Raw genomic sequence first — 23,754 nt, forward strand, 5'->3', positions numbered from 1 at the left:
CATACTGATAATGGTACGGAGTTTAAGAACAATCAGATGCTGCTGTTTTGTAATGAGAGAGGGATACAACAACAGTTCAGTCCTGCTTATACACCACAGTCAAATGGTGTTGCTGAAAGGAAGAATAGAACTCTAATTGAAACTGCAAGAACAATGCTAGCTGATTCATGTCTTCCAATTGTTTTCTGGGGTAAAGCAGTGAGTACAGCATGCTACGTGATGAACAGAGTTCTAGTGGTAAAGAGACATGGTAAAACGTGTTATGAACTGTTACACAAGAGAAAGCCTAATATTAAGCATTTTGAACCTTTTGGTGCTCCTTGTACTATTCTGGTACGAGACGCTGGAGGGAAATTTAATTCAAAGGTTGTCTCTGGTATCTTCTTGGGATATGGGAATCCGAACAAACGGGTGTATAATACTGAGTCAAAGTGTGTGGAAGAACGGTATGAGGTCGATATTCAGCGCAATGCACCGCCTCGTGTGAGTAAAGGGTTCGCATGGCAGTTTGAATATGATAAGTTATTTGATTCCTTCAATCTTCCACCAGATGCTACAGATAAAGAAATTCTGACTCAGATATTGTTTGACTCTCAAAACTCTTTTGAGAATGTTATTACTATTCCAGCGCAAGTTCAGAATACGGTTTCTAGCTTGCAACCAAGCCCACAAAGTGTTAGAGGTAATTTTGATTCAAATGAGGACGGAGTAGTATATACAGATGAAGATAGTGAGCTTGAAGATGACGAGGAAGTTTGTCGAACGCAACTGACAGAGGAACATCTTAATCCTCTATATAATCAACCACCAACTGTAACAGTGACTGAACCGCCAACTGAAGCAGGAGGTGTACGTAGATCCAATCATGTTATTCTGCCACCTAAACGTCTTGATGATTATTATATAGATTCAAGAGGTATTCCTCACATTAGTATTCCTCAAGCGAAGTCTAATGAAGCTTCTACATCTGGAGTTCCAACTACATCAGAGATTCCCGTGATAAGTGTAAGTTCAACAGTAGCAGAAGATGTTCAGACAGAGAGTGTGAATGTGGTAACAGCTTTTTATTCATTGTTGAATAAGACAGGAAGAATATTTGTGCATGCTCACTCATGTTATGTGTGTCAAATTGAACCTAAAGATGCTTATGAGGCATTGAAGTATGACGAGTGGGTTAGTACAACGCAAGAGGAGCTGTTACAATTTAAACATTTAAAGGTTTGGAAGCTAGTCAATCCACCACATGATTGTGTGCCCTATGGTCTCCGATGGGTTTTAAAAAATAAGAAGGATGAACAGGGTATTGTTATAAGAAACAAAGCTAGATTGGTGGTGAAGGGATGTAACGTCCTCCCAATAGGGTCTGGAAGGAACGTCACTAATATCAAAACATACCAACATATTATAATAAACGAGAACAATACTAAATGATGAATTTAACTTTAATGAGTACGCAGCGGAAAATGAAATATCGTTACAATGACAGGAATAACAATATCGTAAATGTTCACATGCAAAAGTAATAAATGCGATATCTCTTGATCCTATGTCCAAGTAGCATCACATAAGCAGTAAGTATAAGAGCTTGAATCAAACAGTATCTGAGACAAAACATGCTAAAGTGTCAACCAAAAAGGTTGAGTGAAGTTCATAGGTTTAACAAAAAGTTTGTCGTTGTTTTAGACCATAAGATTTAGTTTGTAAAGTTGATCTCCCGCAGGATCAAAAGTTATGCCAATGCGTGATATTTAGACTAAACGTTCAAGTTTGCCCCATGACAAGTTGTGTCTGTCCTTGTCGGTTTAATTTCATTATTAAGTAATACAATGACTTGGTCAAATGTATCGGGGACGTTACTCCCGATAGGCCTACCCCCAATAATTAAGCATGCCGCAGCAATTAAAAATATCACTGTAGGGACTTAGTCGGACATAGCCGGGTATAGCATAGTTTAATAGTTTGGTACTTGTGTCTAAAGTGTAAAAAGTAAAAACAGCATGTGTCTCACCCCAAGTAAGAGTAAGTAGGTTTGCTAGCAATTAAAGAGGGGCTATGAATTCACCTTAGTAAGTAGAGAGAGAGTTATTCCTCGGAATAAAGAGTTGAACGAGTGAGCAGGAAAGTCAACCTATTGACATTTAAGAGTAGTTAAGTATTTTGCCCATGTTTAAGTTTAAGTATGTGTTTGTTTTACTAAGTTTCTATTCCTAGTAAGTTACTATTTTTATAAAGTTTCCATTTTTAGAAAGTTTCTTATTTTACTAAGTTTCTATGACTAGAGAGTTTCTACTTTATCAGTGTTTTCCATTTTAGGATACTTGCCGTATTAGATAAGCTTCCAATCACCCCTTTCCCTTCGAATGGCTAATTTAGATCTAGGGGCTTGAGCCATAGGACCCTTTAAATCGGAAATCCAAACCCTCTGCCTAGAATCTCATAGAAACCATTCGTCAAGAAAGTTCGAAGATCTATACATCTCTAATACATATCCCAAAATGTTTTTTATGTTACAATATAAGTAGTAGGTTATAGGTGCTAGTAATAGTAATAGTGTATACATGTTATTTATTTTATTTTTAATTGCATATAATTTATAACATTATTTACATGTTTCGATAAAAATAATAACCGAAGTAAAAAGTAAAAAGTAAAAAGTAAAAAGTAAAAAGTAAAAAAAAAAATAAAAAGTAAGAAAAGAATACTTACTAGTAGTAATTCTTCAAAGAGAGAATGAGAGAAATTTTGGTGTGAGTTTGAATGAGAAATGAGGGGTATTTATACTTGAAAAAATTAGGTAAAAAGAATAAAATAATTAAAAGAAAAATAAATATTTAATTCTTAATGGGATTTTAAAATTTAAAAAGTATTAAATATTAGGTCATGGGATAATGCACAAAATAAAATAATAAAAGTAGTTTTTCCATTACAATTTTTAATTAAAAAGTAATTTATTTATTTATTTTTTTTCATTTATTTTAAGGATTTTTTTTATAAATAAACAAATTGATTTAATGCTTTTCCAAGAATATTTGTCAATAATATTTTTTTTATTTTTTTTATTTTTTTTTAATTAATAAATACAAATTTTGCATAAAATAATAAATATTTCGGTATTTTGTATTTTTAATAATAATTATGATTTTAATTATTAAACTATAGTTTTAGTAAGTTTGTAAATATTATTACATTTATATATAATTAGATTTATTATATAGTTAAATATATAATACATTAACTAAATAATAAAAGTGATACAAAGTTTATATACTTAGTTAAATTATGTCAAATTATATAAATTAATAATATATTATTTATTTAAGCGTACATTGTTGACTAAAAATTACTATTCAGTCAATATTTAATTGTATATATAACAACCCTTAATACATATAGTCAGACATATAACCCTAGGGTTAATTCAGTAAATTTAGAAGTCGAAAAGTGAGGGTTGTTACAGTACCTCCCCGTTAATAAAAACTTCGTCCCGAAGTTTTAGGTAGACTTCTCGGATGCATCAGCGGTTGAGAAGAGATGGGGATATTTCTGTTTCATTTGGTCTTCACGTTCCCAGGTATGTTCGGGGCCTTGCGTGTTTTTCAAAGGATAGAATATTGTTTTGTTTCAAGCGTTTAAGTCATACAAACCATAATCTCTATAGGTTCTTCTACGAAGTGCATTTTATCATTAATGCAGAGATCATTCAAAATGATGATGTTATGCAAGTCATTTCAGTAAATTGGATACATGAAATGTGTTATGAATAATATTGAGCTCATTTAAAACCTTGAGCGTTTATGCTGCAATATTAGGCAGACAAAACAGATAGGAGTTCATGAAAATCATAGTCATAAAATTTGATAGAGATCGTCATTCTTTATAACAAGAATGATGAACTAGAGTTTTATCGACATTAAATAATATGGATAAAGTAATTCGATTATAGAAAGAGTATAAACGAAGCTATCGTAAAAGAGTAAATGAGAAAATTAAATGTTTGCCTTAACTTTTGACGTAGTTACGATTGATTTCCGGATTTCAAGGAATTAAAGAAATCTTCGAAATCTTTATAAGATTTGATTTTTCGGTAATTACAGAAATTAGGATTTTCTTTAATTAAAGGCGGTGAATTGCCTTGATTGCTGTGTCTAGAATTTTTGCTATAAATTAGCTTCTTCCGTTTCATTATCTTCACCACTTATATACTTTCTTTCTCAATTCATACTTCCAAAAGTTTTGTTAATATGCTCAATCCAGTTCTTGTCTTTGACATTATATTGGTTATCGCCACAATCATCCTTCTTTTTCAACTCCCACCAGAGGAGTCTGTTTACTTCTACTATTCTCTAGAATTTATTGTGTTTTTAGTTCTCCCGTATCTTTATATTGCTATACGCATTGATATACACGGTTTGTAATTTCAGTGTTGTTATCGGGATTTATATTTTCCCTTATATGTCGAAGCTTCATGCTTTTGTAAAGAAAGTAACGGTCCAGAATTCGTAGGTATGAAGTTTCGAATGATCATGATATTCAAAGCACAGGGAAAGGTAATAGCACGATTTGATTTGTCATATTACCAGAATATCCGGAAAAGACCGAATTATCAAGAAAAATATTTTTTTTGATATGTTTAGAGTTTAAATAGATAAGAGTCGTGTAACATGGCAAATGATGATTATAAAGTCTATGAATCATCATCTTCCATTAAAAATTTAGCATGACTTACTGTAATATAATCACGTTGGCCTGACGTCATTATATTATACTAACTCATACTTCAATTCCCAACACTACTTCAAATCATTCATAATTTAAACTTGAACTTTACAGAATATAGAAACTAAAACAGTTTCCTTTATGATGTGATAAAGATATCGCAAAGAGATAATTAATTGCTGACAAGAATCGTTATAAAAATATCTTCAGAAATATAGAGGATATTTATAACGAAAGATACAGTGATATCTCAGAATTTCTAAGTTCCAATGAGGAGGAAAATTCTTTTGTTTCCTCTGCATTTAATGCTACCATATCTGAATCATTGGTTATCAATCCGAGATGGTTTCAAGAAATTTTATTTTTTTTAGATGATTAAACGCTGATTGTAATCGTCAACGGATCTAATGGTTAACGAATAGGCGTTGTTGATGATAATTTTGGTGGTTTGATGTGATAATTCATCATAGAATACGAATGAATATAATTCATGAATGTAGTGATCTTTAGGAAGATAACACCTGCTAAAGCTTTACTTGAATTCTGGTATGTTAATTTCAGAATGTGTAATTAAATTTGTATGAAAATGATTGTGTATCACAGTGAAGGCAGTGAGTATAATTAATGATTTATGAATCGAAATTGAAGAATGTACAGTGTATTTATGTGAGATGTAAATATTTCTCGGGTATTACCTACCCGTTAAAATATTTTCACAATTAACAGTTTTTACAATCTTTATGAAGATATACGTTCATATATATATTCTTCAGATATAATCATGGATTTAATGAGTTAATATATATTAAACTATTTTGATTTGCGGTTTGGAACGAGAGTAAATAATCTCCAAAATCTTAGAGATTTCATAATTGTTGCGAAATATTTCGCTAATGAAGTTATGAATCAATACATTCATCGTTATACTTGATTTATTATGAAATGGAGTTTATTGTGCTGAAGCAGTGATTAACAATTGTTAAGTCATTAGCGAAGGGTGTACATCATAGCATATTAGTGATATGAATTAACCAAGTAGTACATACTAGTTGAGATTCTCACGTAATTGCTTAGTACGACAAGATTTATTATTGTTCCAAATCATATATATATATATATATAAGGTATACATATATAATTCTTCACGAAGAATGAGTCAGTACATCTTGACTCTTTATTGCTAATATTCCTTGGTATCTATGGGGCGTATCATGTTGATGTTTGAGGTACTGAGTGTGTTGTTGAGGCGGGGGATGCGAATGTTGTTGTTGATGAAGCTGATGCTGTTAGTGGTGATGTTGATGGTACTGGTGGTGATGCTGGTTATGCTGCTGGTGCTGCTGCTGGTGTTCGTAGGTTTCGCACCAGATTTTCCAGAGCCACTACTCGAGCGCGAAGCTCGTTGACTTCTTCTATTATTCCGGGATGATTGGTGGTTGGAACAAGAGGGTGAATAAGATCTAGAATCTTCGATATTATATATTCGTGACGGGATACCCTGGAAAGAAGAGAGAAAATGGTGTTTCGGACTGGTTCGCCGGTAAGCGCTTCAGGTTCTTCGCCAAGAGGTGAATTAGGTTGGTGGAAGGGATCACCTTCTTCTTGTCTCCATTGATTGAGTCGGCTACGAACCCATCCCCAATTCATCCAGAATAGATGATGGCTGATTGGTTCGTTTGTTCCAGTTACGCTGCTGTGGGAGCTTGAAGAGTTTGAGAAATTCATATTATATGTTTGTAATAGGGTTTGATATGAAATGGGTATTGAATACCGAATGATATATTCGTCTCCTTGAATACGTATTTATAGCAAAAAGATTTCCATAATTTACGGAGGAAATTTAGGATAAGTGGTAGACAAAGTTTATAGACATGATAATATATGATAAGATATGATGTGTCATCCATTTATGTAATAATGGTGGTATGACGTGTTGAGATTTGTAACCAGATATTGATTAAAGAATTTCAATTCGTATACTGTGATAACACAATAATATTTTCCGGTTCGCAAACTGATGCATAAAGGCATAAGATACGTGAGTGTTTGAAGTAGTAGCAGGAGCTTGTGGACGAACCGTTATCTTCAATAACATATATAAGTTTGATAAACTTGATAGGTCATAAGTTTGAAAAAAAAATTAAGTGGAATAAAGATGAATATGATATAAACGAAACACTTTATTTTATTAAGAACAAGGCTTTAAACAAGCCTTCTTATTACATGATTCGGGGATAGAAATAGTTTAAGGCCTAGCCTTTGCATAGATAGAAAATAACTAGGAAATATTAAGATTGAAGTAGTCTTCATATTTCTTCTTCTCGTCCTCAACCTCCTTCATAAACTTCTCAAACTTGTCGTTCTTCTCCTTTTGTTCCTCATAAAGATACTCGATGTTATCATAAAGATTGGAAACATCATTGTTGATTACATGGTACTTGTGGTCCCTCATAGAAAGTTGATTATTCACGCGGTTTTCCTCCATCTTCAATCTAAGGTCAACATCTTCTCTTAGGTAGGAGAGAGATTGCTTCCCCCATCGGGTATTTCTATCACCTTCATACTTCACCAACTTTATCTCTTTCTTTAGTTCAGTATTTTCCTCCATGAGCTTCTTGATCGCTAGGTCTTTTTCCTTCATTTGAAAATCGATCCTTGCAATATGGCGAATTAGGTCATCGGTAGTTTTTCGCAGATTCATGAGCTCGTACTTGGCATCAACTTCATCGTAGAAAGGAGATCGGGATTTTTTCTTTGACGGCCCAGTTTCTTCAAGACATTTACTCTTGTCTTTATTCCTCGGGGTTGGATAGTATTCAGGAGACCCATGTAACTTTAGAGTAGTATTTGGGCTATAATTTGGTGAGGGAGGACCACCAAAGCCATAAGGTGGACTTTGGACTGGTCTTTCTGTGGAAGACCTTTCAGTATCTTTTTCGGTTGGCTTGAAAAGATTCATTTTGGTCGTTTGATGATAATTAGACATCCTAACATTAGGAAGGATATTTTGATTAGAATCTTTAAGTCAAGTTTATTAAAGCATAATCGTTAAGATTATGGGGCAATCCTAACTGCTTTAATTCTAAGGCAGGAAAGGTTATAGTTTCCTAGATTGCTAAGGCACCCTAGCTAACAAGTAAGGCACACATAAAAATGCAATCCTGGTTCTCTATAACAGCCTGGTTATGCTCTGATACCAATCTGTAACGTCCTCCCAATAGGGTCTGGAAGGAATGTCACTAATATCAAAACATACCAACATATTATAATAAACGAGAACAATACTAAATGATGAATTTAACTTTAATGAGTACGCAGCGGAAAATGAAATATCGTTACAATGACAGGAATAACAATATCGTAAATGTTCACATGCAGAAGTAATAAATGCGATATCTCTTGATCCTATGTCCAAGTAGCATCACATAAGCAGTAAGTATAAGAGCTTGAATCAAACAGTATCTGAGACAAAACATGCTAAAGTGTCAACCAAAAAGGTTGAGTGAAGTTCATAGGTTTAACAAAAAGTTTGTCGTTGTTTTAGACCATAAGATTTAGTTTGTAAAGTTGATCTCCCGCAGGATCAAAAGTTATGCCAATGCGTGATATTTAGACTAAACGTTCAAGTTTGCCCCATGACAAGTTGTGTCTGTCCTTTTCGGTTTAATTTCATTATTAAGTAATACAATGACTTGGTCAAATGTATCGGGGACGTTACTCCCGATAGGCCTACCCCCAATAATTAAGCATGCTGCAGCAATTAAAAATATCACTGTAGGGACTTAGTCGGACATAGCTGGGTATAGCATAGTTTAATAGTTTGGTACTTGTGTCTAAAGTGTAAAAAGTAAAAACAGCATGTGTCTCACCCCAAGTAAGAGTAAGTAGGTTTGCTAGCAATTAAAGAGGGGCTATGAATTCACCTTAGTAAGTAGAGAGAGAGTTATTCCTCGGAATAAAGAGTTGAACGAGTGAGCAGGAAAGTCAACCTATTGACATTTAAGAGTAGTTAAGTGTTTTGCCCATGTTTAAGTTTAAGTATGTGTTTGTTTTACTAAGTTTCTATTCCTAGTAAGTTACTATTTTTATAAAGTTTCCATTTTTAGAAAGTTTCTTATTTTACTAAGTTTCTATGACTAGAGAGTTTCTACTTTTATCAGTGTTTTCCATTTTAGGATACTTGCCGTATTAGATAAGCTTCCAATCACCCCTTTCCCTTCGAATGGCTAATTTAGATCTAGGGGCTTGAGCCATAGGACCCTTTAAATCGGAAATCCAAACCCTCTGCCTAGAATCTCATAGAAACCATTCGTCAAGAAAGTTCGAAGATCTATACATCTCTAATACATATCCCAAAATGTTTTTTATGTTACAATATAAGTAGTAGGTTATAGGTGCTAGTAATAGTAATAGTGTATACATGTTATTTATTTTATTTTTAATTGCATATAATTTATAACATTATTTACATGTTTCGGTAAAAATAATAACCGAAGTAAAAAGTAAAAAGTAAAAAGTAAAAAGAATAAAAAGTAAGAAAAGAATACTTACTAGTAGTAATTCTTCAAAGAGAGAATGAGAGAAATTTTGGTGTGGGTTTGAATGAGAAATGAGGGGTATTTATACTTGAAAAAATTAGGTAAAAAGAATAAAATAATTAAAAGAAAAAGAAATATTTAATTCTTAATGGGATTTTAAAATTTAAAAAGTATTAAATATTAGGTCATGGGATAATGCACAAAATAAAATAATAAAAGTAGTTTTTCCATTACAATTTTTAATTAAAAAGTAATTTATTTATTTATTTATTTTTTTCATTTATTTTAAGGATTTTTTTTATAAATAAACAAATTAATTTAATGCTTTTCCAAGAATATTTGTCAATAATATTTTTTTTTATTTTTTTTTTAATTAATAAATACAAATTTTGCATAAAAATAATAAATAATTTGGTATTTTGTATTTTTAATAATAATTATGATTTTAATTTTTAAACTATAGTTTTAGTAAGTTTGTAAATATTATTACATTTATATATAATTAGATTTATTATATAGTTAAATATATAATACATTAACTAAATAATAAAAGTGATACAAAGTTTATATACTTAGTTAAATTATGTCAAATTATATAAATTAATAATATATTATTTATTTAAGCGTACATTGTTGACTAAAAATTACTATTCGGTCAATATTTAATTGTATATAACAACCCTTAATACATATAGTCAGACATATAACCTTAGGGTTAATTCAGTAAATTTAGAAGTCGAAAAGTGAGGGTTGTTACAAGGGATATCAACAGATCCCTGAAATTGACTATGATTAGGTATTTGCTCCGGTAGCGAGACTGGAGGCTATTAGGATTTTCTTGGCCTTTGCATCCTTCATGGGATTTAAAGTTTTTCAGATGGATGTTAAAAGCGCATTTTTGTACGGAGAGATCAATGAAAGAGTGTTTGTTGAACAACCACCCGGTTTCGAAGACCCGCATTTCCCAGAAAAGGTTTATCGACTTGAAAAGGCACTTTATGGTCTTCAACAAGCTCCGAGAGCATGGTATGCAACGTTGTCCAACTATATACTTGAAAACGGTTTTAGGAGAGGTGTCATTGATCAAACACTTTTCATCAAGAAGAAGGGACAACATCTTATGTTAGTGTAGGTTTATGTTGATGATATTATCTTCGGGTCGACAGATCAGGGAATGGTTGATGAGTTTGAGAAGGTCATGCAGCAGAAGTTCAAAATGAGTTCAATGGGAACGATAAAGTTTTTCTTGCGTCTGCAGGTAGCTCAGACGGATAAAGGCATCTTTTTGCATCAAACCAAGTATGTAGCTGATATTCTGAAGAGGTTTCAAATGGAAGCAGAAAGACCAGCTAAGACTCCGTTGTCTGTGAATCATGGGATATCACCTGATTGTGAGGGTGCTTCAGTGGACCAAACGTTATACAGGGCAATCATAGGCTCTCTAATGTATCTTACAGCTTCTCGACCAGATATCATGTTTGCGGTTTGTCTGTGTGCCCGTTATCAGGCGAATCCTAATGTTCATCATATGTTAGTGGTTAAGAAGATTCTGAGGTATTTGAAAGATACACCGAGCTTAGGGTTATGGTATCCGTGTGAGGATGGTTTTGATCTCACAGCGTATAGTGATTCTGACTATGGATGTTGTAAGAAAGATTTTAAGTCAACATCAGGGGGTTGTCAATTTCTGGGAAGCAAACTAGTTACCTGACAGTGTAAGAAGCAGATAGCAGTGGCTCAGTCCACTTGTGAAGCAGAATACATTGCCGCGGCTAGCTGTACATCTCAGGTCATCTGGATTCAACAACAACTACGTGACTACGGTTTGCAAATTTCTAACACTCCTATTTATGTTGATAATACTGCTGACAAAGCTGTCACTAAAAATCCCGTAAATCATTCTAAAACGAAACATATAGGGATTAAATACCATTTCATTAGAGATTGCTATGAGAAAAAGTTGATAGATGTAGTGCAGATAGACACTACAGCCCAAAGGGCCGATCTATTCACAAAAGCTTTTGATAAACCACGCTTTGATTTTCTGTTAAAGGAAATATGTATTAAATTGCTTACTGACGTGGTTCCTGAAACTGAGGTTCCTAACACAGAGGAACCTAACCAAGAGACTGAGTTGTGAAGAACTTGAAACTTCTTGTATAATATGTGTAGCTTTGCATGGTAGTTTGTAGGTCATTTTCATGTTCTCGTGTCATTTGCTTGATAGGTTAGTATTTGATGATATTTCTACATGTTTGCTTATGTTTTTAGATAGCTTTATGCTTTTGTACAGAGAAAATCAAAAAGTCATAAAAATCGGAAAAACCAGAAAAACAAATAAAAATTGAAAAATGGAAAATCTATAAAAATTGAAAAACCTGAAAATGAGTTGCTTCTTATGTTTGTGGGGAAGTGATTGCAATACTGAACTGACATGTAAGTTGTGAAAAACAAGTAATACAGGATGACTGATAATGTGTTAGTGGACTTTATTGGCCTAATTCTAGATAGAGATGATCAAACTAACAAATCGTAAATATCATGATGAAGAAATCATGGAAAGATTTACAGCGGTTGAGGGTAGTCACCTACTTATCACTGAATATGTACTGAGAAATGATTGTTCAGAAACTCAACAGACGGTTAAGGTCTCCCCTACTACGATTTATACTCGGTAGCAAAGAATAATTTTGTGAGTCCCCAAGGTGAGCATACTTTGTCTAGGATGCATACTTGTTTCTATTTACCTTTATTACTTTGACCGAAATTCAACAACATACATATCGGGTACCCAAAGGGAAGTGTTTTCTCTTAAAGGGTTGAGAAGTGCAGTCTTGTATCGCAGACACAGAATGATTTGTATCTTGCAACGTCATCGAGTTCAAAATTTCAACATCAGAAGATTGGTTTTCCGTGCAATTACTACTAAAGTCAAGGACAGTGATGCATCATCATCATGTATAATTGTATTTATTTATTTATTTATTTATTTTGTTTGTTTTATTTATGGAGAAAAAGGCAACATCAGAAAATCCAAAAAAAAAAATGTTTTGTTTATGTTTATTTATTTGAGATTGTAAATAACATGATGCGCCACCTAACTGCAAGAGAATCCTGGATCAAGAATTGAACAACGCTTCAGCTATTCCTATGTTATTGACGTCTGAGACAACAGATATTCCAATCAGAGAATTATTTGAACGATTTAGTTATCTACATCCGAGGGGGAGAAATTAATCAAATCATCAGATATAGAGAACTTAAATCATTCAGTTCACATCTCATTTAGTGAACTTTACATCTTTTATCTGTGGTATGGAATTGTACCTATTGACCTGGATAGAGGGAATATCTTCTGGAAGGTATCTTAGCGTTCCATCACTCAAATATATATATCACTTCCATCCATCCAACATCATACATCATACTATTTCCGTTTAAGTATGGGGTTTATAGCGGCCGGTATGCGCCTTAACAAAGTATGCAATAAATTTGAGATTCACAAGGTTATCTGAAACGAAAAGTGTAAGTTTAAGGTAGAAGCTCATGGCTGATAGGGTTGCTAGAAACATCGTGAGATGTTTCTGTCCAATCAGATTGAAAGTACATTGATGTGATAAGAGGACAGCGTCAACATGTTGTGCTCAATTGTTCTACCTGAAACATCGTGCGATCTCAAATGAGGACTGACTTCGTGATCAAAATCTAACATTGAAAAATGTTAATGTAATTAATATAACGTGATCATTGAAATCTAGGGTGAAAGTTGGTAAACGTTTACTGATATATTTGAAAGTTGTTCTGTATATGCTTTATCAAGTAAGTTAATGACTGAACTGTGAACTAACATGTCAATATAGTTCAGTTCTGATCCCCAAATCAAAAATATTTAATCAATTTGATATGTCAACACACAAAAATATGTGTTATGCTCCTTGTAGTGTGATTCATGATAAGCAGTATTACCTATTCATGTGCTGATAACATCATATACTCTTCTTATGCTATTGTTTAATGAAATTGATGTTAGAAGTTGATTTATTGCAGATCTAAAAGGTTAAATGTTATTGAATATGTCTGTTGTAATATTGCTAATCATGACACACTGGATCGTTTGCAGTAATTTGCTTTGTGTATTTGCATGTGCATGCATATCTGAAAATGTTTGCATTCATAAGTTAGTTGCATGTGCATTTCTGTTTCATATTGTAAGCTTAAAAACTCAGTTCTCGAAAAGGTTTACTGTGAAGGGAATTCTATGTCTTTCGTAAAATTTGAAAACAAGTTGTTTAGAGTTTAATGGTACAAAGCATGTTTGTGTTTATACTGTGGAGATCAGTCCCGGGAGAGTGAATGTGCAAAAGAATGTAAAGTTTGAAGTATGAAAAGTGTTAAGTTTTTAAATTTTTCTAAGCCAAGACCACCGGCCGACAGTACTTACCCTCGGCCGAAGGACTATGACACTCGTCCGAGTGTCTGGACCATCGGGACGAAGGACTAGACCATCGGCCAATGGTCACTGACAGAGTATAAAAGGACCCTGAGTCGATCGGGTTAGTCACTTTGTGCAAATTGGTGAGATTTTACTTTTGATTTTCGAGTGTGTGCGATAGGAGTTTTCGTCCGATAGTTTTGTGCATCTTTCTCTTGTGATTCCAGTGCCACTAACGAGGTAACCTAACTCGTTTTCATTTGTCTTAAATCGTTAATTTTATGTTCAATGTGTAAAACTTTAATCGAGTGACTTTTGGCCGTTAACTGTTAAAATTGATGATGTATTAGTGTTAATCGGCCTCTTTAGATACTGTTGTGACCAGGAATCGAGCCAAAAACATCAGAATGATCGATTTGATAAATTGGGAAAAACAGATCTGATAAACTACCCTCGGCAGAAGGTCTTTGACCCTCGACCGATGGTGTCTTACACTCGGCCGTAGGACTCTACACTCGGCCGTAGGTCCCCAAGTTAATCAGATGGTAAAATTTTTGGTGGTATTTAGACCAACTGCTGTAGGTCTAGACCATCGGACCAATGGTCTAGTTCATCGACCGATGGTCACTTAATTGGACCGATGGTGCAGTTTTATGTTGAATTTGAATGACTTCTTAGGTTTCTGGTAATTTCTGTTATGCCTATCTAATACTAGTGCTTGTAGTTTGTATTAGAATGTCAGGTTGTTCCTTTGTTGGGCAATGGATGTTTAACATCGACCGTAGGAGAATTCTAGCTAGTGGACGACCAATCTTAGTGGAACAAAAGGTCATTGCGACTCGACAGACCCATAGCCTTTGGGAACAAATTAGATGTCAAGCTTTCTTAGACATTGGGGATTACTTTTGTCCTGATTTGTTGTGGGAATTTTATGTCAATGTTGCCTTAGAAGATAGCAAGAAGAAATTTTTCCACTCAGGCTTATTTGACCAACAGTATAAGTGGACCATGGAGGAATTCTCAAACCTGTTAAATGTTCCTTACACTGGGGTTAAAATATTGTATCCTAGCAAAGATCTACGAAAGATTCCCAACAGATTCAAACTGTCTGACATAATTGCAAGATTATGCAAGCCAGGGAAAGTAGTTAATGCTGGTAGGGTTGAGATTAGTGATGACGAGGTGTCATAACAACATGAGATACACTTGAGAATAATCAAAAGTAATGTGACTTTTAGGAGAGAAGGCGATAATCTGTTGTCTGGTACTGAAGCTCTGCTTTTGTATTGCCTACTAGAGGGTATTCAAGTGAATATAGGCCACTTTCTCATTCATGTGATGAAAGATTTTCTTGAGATGGAAGAACTATTTCCGTATGCAGCCTTATTGCATAATGTGTTTGAGAAACTTGGTGTGGTTCAATATGAGGAAAAGCTAGTGCCAGAGAATCCCATTGTAGGATAGGTGATTCTGTTTTCACGTGTCTGTGTTTGATTATGTTCTTATGTATCTCCAGCTTGGTATGTAATTTGATGATGCTAGTCTGTTAGCATTGATACACTATTCTATGTCTGTAATAATCATACTTCGGACATGTAATTATGATCTTGATCTTATAGACTGAATGATGTAATATATTCTGTTATGACCACACTTTGTTATCTAATAAGTCATGAATACTCTGTGCTGATTTGAATTGTGTTTGCAGTTATTTTCATAATATCAGGTGTTCAAGTTGATCCAGAAAACGTTGCACACGAATCCGATACTGAGTCATCAGGGGGTCCGTTTTCTATTGATCTTTCAGGGTTAAAAGCTAACAGTGGTTCCAATCTCACTGCGTGTCTAAATGAGAAAGGTCCTAATGTTGGTAAATACAAGGGCGTAATCGAGTTTCTGAAACGTTCAAGAGTATTTGCAGCTATCTCTATGCCCTGTACAGCATATTACTCACATCAGAGAGAGTTTTGGGAACATGCAAGGGTTGAGACCGTAGATTACAGGAATGTTATTGTAAGTACTGTTTGTGGTCAGGAGATTAAGATATCTGAAGATACGATTCGAAACACTTTCTTGTTCGAGGATGATGAGAACATGCCGAAGAAGTTGTCAAAGACAAAGATTACTGGATGTGTGTTAAGATGCAAATATACTGGTGATATCACGAGAGCAACGATTAAAAGAAGTGGATTCACTCCATCGTATAGATATTTGTCGTTTGTTGTGCTGAGGTGTTTAAGTCCATTACAAGGAGGGTTTGATGAACTGAGCGAGATCTATCAAGGAATGTTTACTGCGTTGGTTTTGAAGGCTGATTTCAATTTCTTGAGGGTTATCTTTGATCTACTGGTGGAGAATGTGACGAGCAAGTTATATTTGATTTATCCGAGGTTCTTACAAATTATGATCAACCGTCAAACTGTTGATTTTCCAAGATTGAGGAAAGATGTCATTGATTTGAAACATATGACAGATCTTACTTTCAATCGACTGAATCAGATGAAAAGTGCTAATGATGGCAAGCTTGTGTGTCATCTTGCGAAAGAAACTTATCAGTGTCCTCCAGGAAAGAAGTGGAGAAATGAAAATAGCTTATCTGATCGAGAGCCTGATTTTGTGGTAGCGAATAGTGATGAAGAAGTGGAACAACCAGTGAATACTCAAGCTGCTGGTGGGTCAGGTGTTGGTGGATTAGTTGATGAGACTGGTGATGTTAATCCTAATGTTGGCGTTGAGGAAGCTTCAAGGGGATCAAAAAGGAGAATGGTTGAAGATGAGAGTTCTCAGGTCTCAACAAAACTGAAGTTGAAAAGGAGGTTCAATTTGGTTTATAATGATGCTGGTGGATCATCAGCTGGAACTCAACCGGTGACACCGAAACTGCAGACTCAAGGACAACAAACTTCACAACAGCAACGTCCATTAACACAACAGTCACCACCTGTGGTTCAACAAGTCTCCCAAGAGACTGTTTCTACTCCTACTCCGGGAGCTCCGACTCATGCTGGAACAGAAGGAGGTGTTAGTTCCTCGACTCTCCGCAATTTGAATGATTTATATGTTCAAGCTATGGCTGATAACTTAAGAATGAGGAAGGAAATGGATGAGAAGATTGAGCAGCTGAAGGAGGAGAATCATGTTAAGTCTGAGGATGTTACACGGCTATCGTTGCAAGTTGACCTGTTGCAAAGAAAAGTTGGTGATCAATCGTTGTTATTAACTGATGCGAAAAGAGAAGCTTCTCAAGCTAAGGAGTTGGCTGCATCAGCTCTTGCTAAGATGACTGCGTGGGAAGAGAAGTTTGATCTGGTTGAGATGTCTGAAGATGAGACTGATAACCGAATGGTGGAGGCTCCTGGTTCCTCCAAAGCTACAGCACTGTCAGTAATTCCTCTTAAAATTGATTATAGTTTTAGTGATTTCTTTTCTAAACAGGATGAGCTCAAGCATTCTGTTGTTTATGATGAACTAGAAGAGGGAGAAATCCCTCACAACCTCTCTAGAGAAGAGCTGGACGAACTGGTGCGTCTAGAGCAAGAGGAAGCTAAAGCTGCCGACGCACAGTCCGACGATTCTCCATCTGAGGATGATTCTTTTGGCCCTGAGGTTACAGAGGGTTTTAGCGATAGAGATGTAGATGATTTAGTTGAGGATGTTACTCATGAAGATTTTTCTACATATCAAAATGATAAGAATGAAGATCTTCCTGGTTTTGATGAATTGTTTAAGACTGATGATGAGATTTTGAAAGAAGATGTAAAGAGAAAGAAAGAATTGAAGTTTTACCTGAAGGTTTCTTGCCTGTTAAATATAATGATAAATCAGTTGAGAAGTTGGAAGCTGATTGGAGAGATATCTTGAGGATTAGAAAGTATTGTGAGAAACCGAAGCTTGAGCCGAAGTATTTGAAGATGATTAATCTGAGAAAGAGTGCGAAAGGAAGAATTCTTGTCTGGGCTTACATTGAAGAATTCAACATGTTTGCGGTTAAGCGAGAGTTTGGCGTTGATTATTTCAAACATGGTCACGAATTCAAGTCACTGCCGTACTTTGAGCTAATGCAGATTGCCAGGTTAAGGATGTTTTATTGTGGAATGAACGATCGATCTTCGTTACTGGTGAAGAAGATTCGAATTGCTTTTAATTCAAAGAATTTGGAAGGTTTTAGGCCACAGTTAATCCTAGAACTGGTGAATCTCGAAGGATTGTAAAGTACAAGTGGGCAAAGACTATGAAGAAGGTACCATTGAGGAAATTGCCGCAAAATTGAAGTCAGAGGTTCAGATGGTGGTTTTATGATGATCGTTCAGAAGAAGTTGTGATCGTGCTTGATAAGGTGAATGAGAATGATATTGAATGCATTCGTGTGTTGGATCCGATTTGGTTAAGAAACTGTACCGAGGCTGATATTTTCACGTTGTATTATAACCGTATGCTCTATCGACGAGAGAACAAGGTGCAGGCTGAACATTATGTGAAAGTAGCTAAGCTGTGCTACTTGAACAACATGGTAATCGATCCGTACGAATGAATTGGATGACGACTGAAGACTTTTGATATAGAACTAGGTCTTAGGGGGAGTTTGTTGGTGCATAATCCCGAGTTCTATCATGTAATAAGTTCTATTCGTATTGTGTTTACTATTTCAGTCGTGTAAGGATGTCATCATTAATACATTGTGTTTGAATTGATTAAGCAATGACGTAAAATGGTTCAAGCTGTTTGGTTGGCAACTCAGACCATCGACCGATGGTAGAGACCATCGGTCGAGGGACTATCACCATCGGCCGTAGGTCAGAGACCACCGGCCGATGGTCACTGTAACTATATATAAATACGGGTGTTGGGTTTCATTGTTAGGTTACACACCCTACACCCTCTAGCCGTCGTTATTCGCTGTTACTATTGTCCCTGACCAAACCTCAACCGAATACAATCATCTAGGCGTCGATTATATCAACATATAGTTGGTTAGATTGATCCCAAAGTGAAACTCGTATTCGATTCATCCTAGTTTATTGTTTTCCGCCCTTATTCTAGGTTTAGCGTTTGATCTAAGGTCCAAGATCGTCTACAGCGTCCTACATCGTTTTGATGCATTATTGTAAAACTTACATGAAACAACCACAAAATCATGACAAAACTTCGCAATATGCACTTTAATTCTTGAAGAAGCACAGATTGCCACGAAATGAAAATATTCTCGAGTCATTTTATGTTTCACATATGAATTTTCATAGATGTAATCATAATTGCAGATTGTAAATCTTTACTTAGCGAGTCTTTAATACTCATGGGGGAGATAGGAGGAAATGATTACAATCACGCATTCGTGACCGGAAAATCAGTAAAAGAAATTAAATCATATGTACCTAATGTTATCAATGCTATTGCCTTAACAATCAATGTAAGCACCTATATTTGCTATTCTTACTTGAATTATTATTGGATTTTGTTAAAAATCCTTTTTGGATTTTGTTACCGTTAACACGCCTTAAACAGTTGTACATAGACGTAACCGCCACGACTGAGTTAATAAGTAACCGCCATCTACAGCTGTTTAAAACGTGTTAGCGACAGCTCTAAAGGTTGACGTTAGCAAAAACTATTTTTATTTCATTTTTTAAAAAATGATAACTCAAATTGTAGTATGAAAGTGCAGGAACTAATTGATCTTGGGGCAAAGACAATTGTAATTCCAGGAAATCTTCCAATCGGGTGCTCTGCTGCATATCTAACAATGTACTACGATTCAAAGAACGAAGAATGTGATAATAAAACAGGTTGTATCATTCGCTTAAACAAGTTCGCTCAGTATCATAACATGATGCTGATAAACAGATTAAATCATCTTCAAAAGCTACATCCTAAAGTGAACATCATTTACGCAGACTACTACAATGCTGCCATGCAATTTTATACATATCCAGAAACATACGGTACTTAGTAGTTAGTACTCTGCACTTACTATGTCATTTTTGCAAAAAAGTAAAACTTCAAGTGTACGAGCTTTTGATATTGGATGACATAATCACATAATGTTCATAGTACTCGCACAGTTAAACAAAATAGATCCCAATTTCCTTCCTAGGTGTAATTTGTGAATTTTGATTGCGTAACAGGATTTAAATATGGAGCTTTGAAGGCGTGTTGCGGAGGTGAAGGACCATTTAACTGTAATCCTTCAGCAGCATGTGCATACACATCATCTACTGTGTGTGCTGTGTGTGCTGATCCGAATAGTTATGCTAATTGGGACGGTATGCATTTAACGGAAGCAGCATACAAGTTGATTTACAAGGGCGTGTTTCAAGGAGCGTATAGTAAACCATGCTTTAATTTGCTGTGCGCTAGTCCGTTGTTACAAGAATGGGATCTCAAAGCGATAGAGAGTCGAAAGTTGCAAATTGTTTAAGCAACTATTTTTTTTTTTTTTTTTTTTTTTTTTTGTTCTTTTTTCCACGCTAATATGCTTATGTTAAAATATACAAGTATGATAAAGACCAGTAATTAATTTATTTTGAAAAACATTTTAGACAAATAGATAGCTAGCAGAATTGGGGTGTGGCAACTTTAATTGGTTAAGCTTGTTGTTTCAAGACAGTGTGAGCGATCGGTTGACAAGTTGTTTAAGGTGATTGTTTCTATTGTTCGGTTCAAACTTATGTCTATTAATTATGGGAGAGTTTTCGATCGGTGTTGACTATGAAGATGATATGGAAGTTCTAATGATGTTCGCATTAAGTTGTTAATCTTCTTGTTTCGGTTTAGGCCGTGGTTCATGATGATTGCTTTGTTTAAATTTTGGGTCTAGTTTGTGTGGTTGTTAGCTATAATGCTATTGTCAAACTCTTTGTACTTTGTTTGGTTCAATATATTTTTATTGGGTTTCGACCCTTTAATATGAACAAAGCCAGTTGAGCTACCAGCAAAATCTAAGAAACTCCGCGTTCTCCAAGTGAGTATGGAATAATAATTACAAAGCGCTTAATAATAGGTTATAAAATATATATATATATATACAAAAATTGTTAAAATCAGTGAACATTTGGTTTGGTTTTAGTATACAAGTATGACAAGTATGATAATAAATAAAGACATGAAACGTTAAAATTGAACATTGATTTTAGTTTTAGTATACAGTATATTATACATATATAATCGAAAATAGACAAAAACTATGGGTGCGTTTGTTTGACTCGAAATGATTCAATGCTGAATACTGAACCATTCAGCATTCAGTGCGTTTGTTTCTGACCTCTGAATGACATGTGGTGCTGAATGGTTCAGAATTCAGTGCTGAACCATTCAGAGATGAAACACTCTTTTAACCATTAAGAGCCTAAATTTTCTGTAATTTTCTCTTCAAATCCTATCTTGAACACTTAACTAACAAGTATATTAAATATTTTATTCATATTACACTTTGATAAGGTAATTTTACTCGGTTTATATGGTTCATTCTAAATAATTATCAAACAATTTATTTTCATTCAGAACAAACTCTATTCAGAGGCTTTGAATCATTCAGATTCTGAACAATTCAGCGCTAAATCATTCAGTTTTATCAAACACACCCTATGTCGAATAACGTGACAAGAAGCATGATCGTGCTCTTTTAATAACTCAATAAGCATGATCCATCCCTTCACATGAAACAACCCGTCTATGTCTTCTTATTTTAATTATTATAAAACTATTAATTATAATTACAATACTAATTATTGCCATCAAACATCAAATATAATAAAATCATAACTATTTCTATCAAAATTGTATAAACAGGAGTACAGGACAATTATTTCCTCTTCCATTTTTTTGGTTCCATTCAAATCGTGCCTAACGGTGGATTACCGTGGACCTACATTTTAAGAACTCCGTATCATCTAACGATTAGCTACAACTCTACAAGAAAAAAACTATTATACTTCATCGGATCTTTCATACATATTCTACGTATTGTCTAGTTATTAGCTTCACAAAGAGTTACGAAGTATAAATTACTACAAACTTATATTATTATCGTAATACAGAGTAATAATAATAATAATGTAAAAATAATAAATAATAAAAAAATGGAATGGAATAACTTCACCAACCACAATCAACCGAATGATTGGCTATATATTTGTCCACATCCCTTGTCCAAATTAGACCTTACAACCTATACATTGTGTCTAATAAATTTCGTTACAAATTAACCACCACCATAATGGACGTTAAAATATCAGAAGCCACCACAATCTACCCTTCTCAGCCACCTTTCTCCGATGACCACATCCTCCCTCTCTCCCACCTCGATACCGATCGCAACATGAACGTCCCATTTCGTTACGTACGAGCCTACGCTCATGCCACCAACAACCAAGCCGATCCATTTGACGTCATCACCAAAGCTCTCTCCACTACTCTTATCAAATACTACCCATTCACCGGATCTCTCCACCGTTCCAGCATCGGCCGGTTCGAGCTCCATTGCACGGTTGGTAACGGAGTTACTGTCATTCCAGCCACCGTTGACTTCCCGTTAAGTTCAGTCAACTATCTTGATGATGCAGACGAGAAATTTATTGAATTGTTGGTTCCAAACCCGGAAAAAAAAACCTTGTTGACTAATTTGTTGATCTTACAAGTGACCCGGTTTAGTTGTGGTGGTTATACACTCGGGGCGTCGGTGCACCATGTGTTGTGTGATGGGCTTGGGGCGACTCTGTTTTTCAATGCTATGGCTAAGATTGCTAGAGGGGTGAGCGAGGTAAAAGTTGAACCGGTTTGGGACCGGTTGAAGTTGTTAGGACCTAGAGAACCGGCCAGGACTGAGTTTCCAGTTGATGAGTTTTTGAGTTTGGATAAGGATTTTGTGCCGTATTCGGAAATGAATGATGAAGTGGTTAGAGAGTTTTTTCATGTCAAAGATGAGTGGTTGGACCGGGTCAAGAAACTTTTACAAGAAAAGTCCGGTTCCAGTTTTACTACTTTTGAAGCTTTGGGTGCTATTCTATGGCAAGCCAGGTAAATAAACAAAAACACTTCACTAAAATACAAAAGGGAATTTTATACATTTTCTTACTTTCCATTTTACTTTGTATTTATTTATTAATTTTGTCGAAAAACAAACGATAACATAAATCCCGGGAACTTTCTAAAGAAAGAAAGCATCTATAAAAAAGATACAATAAACGCCGAGCGGCCGAGACCTCAGCGAGCCTCGCAACTAGAAAGCGACTAACCTAAAACAAAATGAGCATGAAAGCACCGTTTTACTTTGTAAACATAACCTTTAACTGTTCATTGAAGGGATTGGTGTATTTTAAGTAACTTATTTGATATTGAACAGGGTGAAAGCTTCTGAAGCACCAAGAGATGAAGAGGTGAAATTTGCATACGCACTCAACATAAGGAGGCTAGTTAAGCCCCCACTACCGGCCGGTTACTGGGGCAACGGTTGTGTGCCAATGTATGCAAAGATTACAGCTGGAGATTTGATCGATAGACCCATTTGGGAAACAGCTGCACTGATTAAAAATAGTAAGAGAAATGCGACTACCGAGTATGTTCACTCGTTCATTGATTTCCAAGAGCTGAATTACTCAAAAGGGATAAACGCGGGTAAAAGGGTTAGTGCATTTACTGACTGGAGGCATTTGGGTCATTCGACGGTTGACTTTGGTTGGGGTGGTCCAGTCACTGTTATACCTCTGTCAAGGAACCTTCTTGGGAGCTGTGAACCATGTTTCTTCTTGCCGTACTCGGAGGCTAGCCAGGGGAAGAAAGATGGATTTAAAGTATTGTTGTATCTTCGTAAAAATTCAGTTGTTGGTTTTCGAAAGGAGATGGAGAAGTTTAGTAACATAGAGTACGTGTAAGACAGTAAGACTGCCCTGTTTAATCTGATCTGTTTTGTTTTGTTTGAGTAGGACCGTTTAAGGAAATAAGTGACTAACATTAGAGAAAAAGTTCACAACTAATGCATCCATAACATGTTATACATTTATATGCTGCCGTATCCAAATTTTATACTAAAGTTATAAAAGTTCTCGCAACTTATGCTTATAACGCAAGAGTATA

At 35.1% G+C, this 23,754-nt stretch overlaps 2 protein-coding genes across 2 annotated transcripts in view; both read left to right on the plus strand.

The window, feature by feature from the left end:
- The window catches only part of LOC139864421 (GDSL esterase/lipase At1g28570-like), an 80,574-nt gene extending 60,473 nt beyond the window's left edge, over positions 1-20,101 (plus strand). Inside the window, exons 4-6 of the mRNA XM_071852998.1 lie at positions 18,945-19,093; positions 19,349-19,625; positions 19,809-20,101. Of these exons, the coding sequence (XP_071709099.1) occupies positions 18,945-19,093; positions 19,349-19,625; positions 19,809-20,101 (719 nt within the window). The remainder of the gene's footprint in view (positions 1-18,944; positions 19,094-19,348; positions 19,626-19,808) is intronic.
- Positions 20,102-21,855: 1,754 nt separating this feature from the next.
- LOC139861364 (tetrahydroanabasine acetyltransferase) lies at positions 21,856-23,731 on the plus strand. The gene is made up of 2 exons (XM_071849740.1): positions 21,856-22,698; positions 23,024-23,731. The coding sequence occupies exons 1-2, from the start codon at positions 21,899-21,901 to the stop codon at positions 23,550-23,552; spliced, it is 1,329 nt and encodes a 442-aa protein (XP_071705841.1). The 5' UTR covers positions 21,856-21,898; the 3' UTR covers positions 23,553-23,731.
- Positions 23,732-23,754: the final 23 nt, after the last annotated feature.

Source organism: Rutidosis leptorrhynchoides, chromosome 8 (assembly GCF_046630445.1).
Source record: "Rutidosis leptorrhynchoides isolate AG116_Rl617_1_P2 chromosome 8, CSIRO_AGI_Rlap_v1, whole genome shotgun sequence".
NCBI classification, from domain to species: Eukaryota; Viridiplantae; Streptophyta; class Magnoliopsida; order Asterales; family Asteraceae; genus Rutidosis; species Rutidosis leptorrhynchoides.

Coding starts and splice junctions, on each gene's coding strand:
- LOC139861364 (XM_071849740.1), top strand. CDS start 21,899: ATGGACGTTAAAATATCAGAAGCCACCACAATCTACCCTTCTCAGCCA. Junction 22,699..23,023: donor GCTATTCTATGGCAAGCCAG/GTAAATAAACAA, acceptor GATATTGAACAG/GGTGAAAGCTTCTGAAGCAC.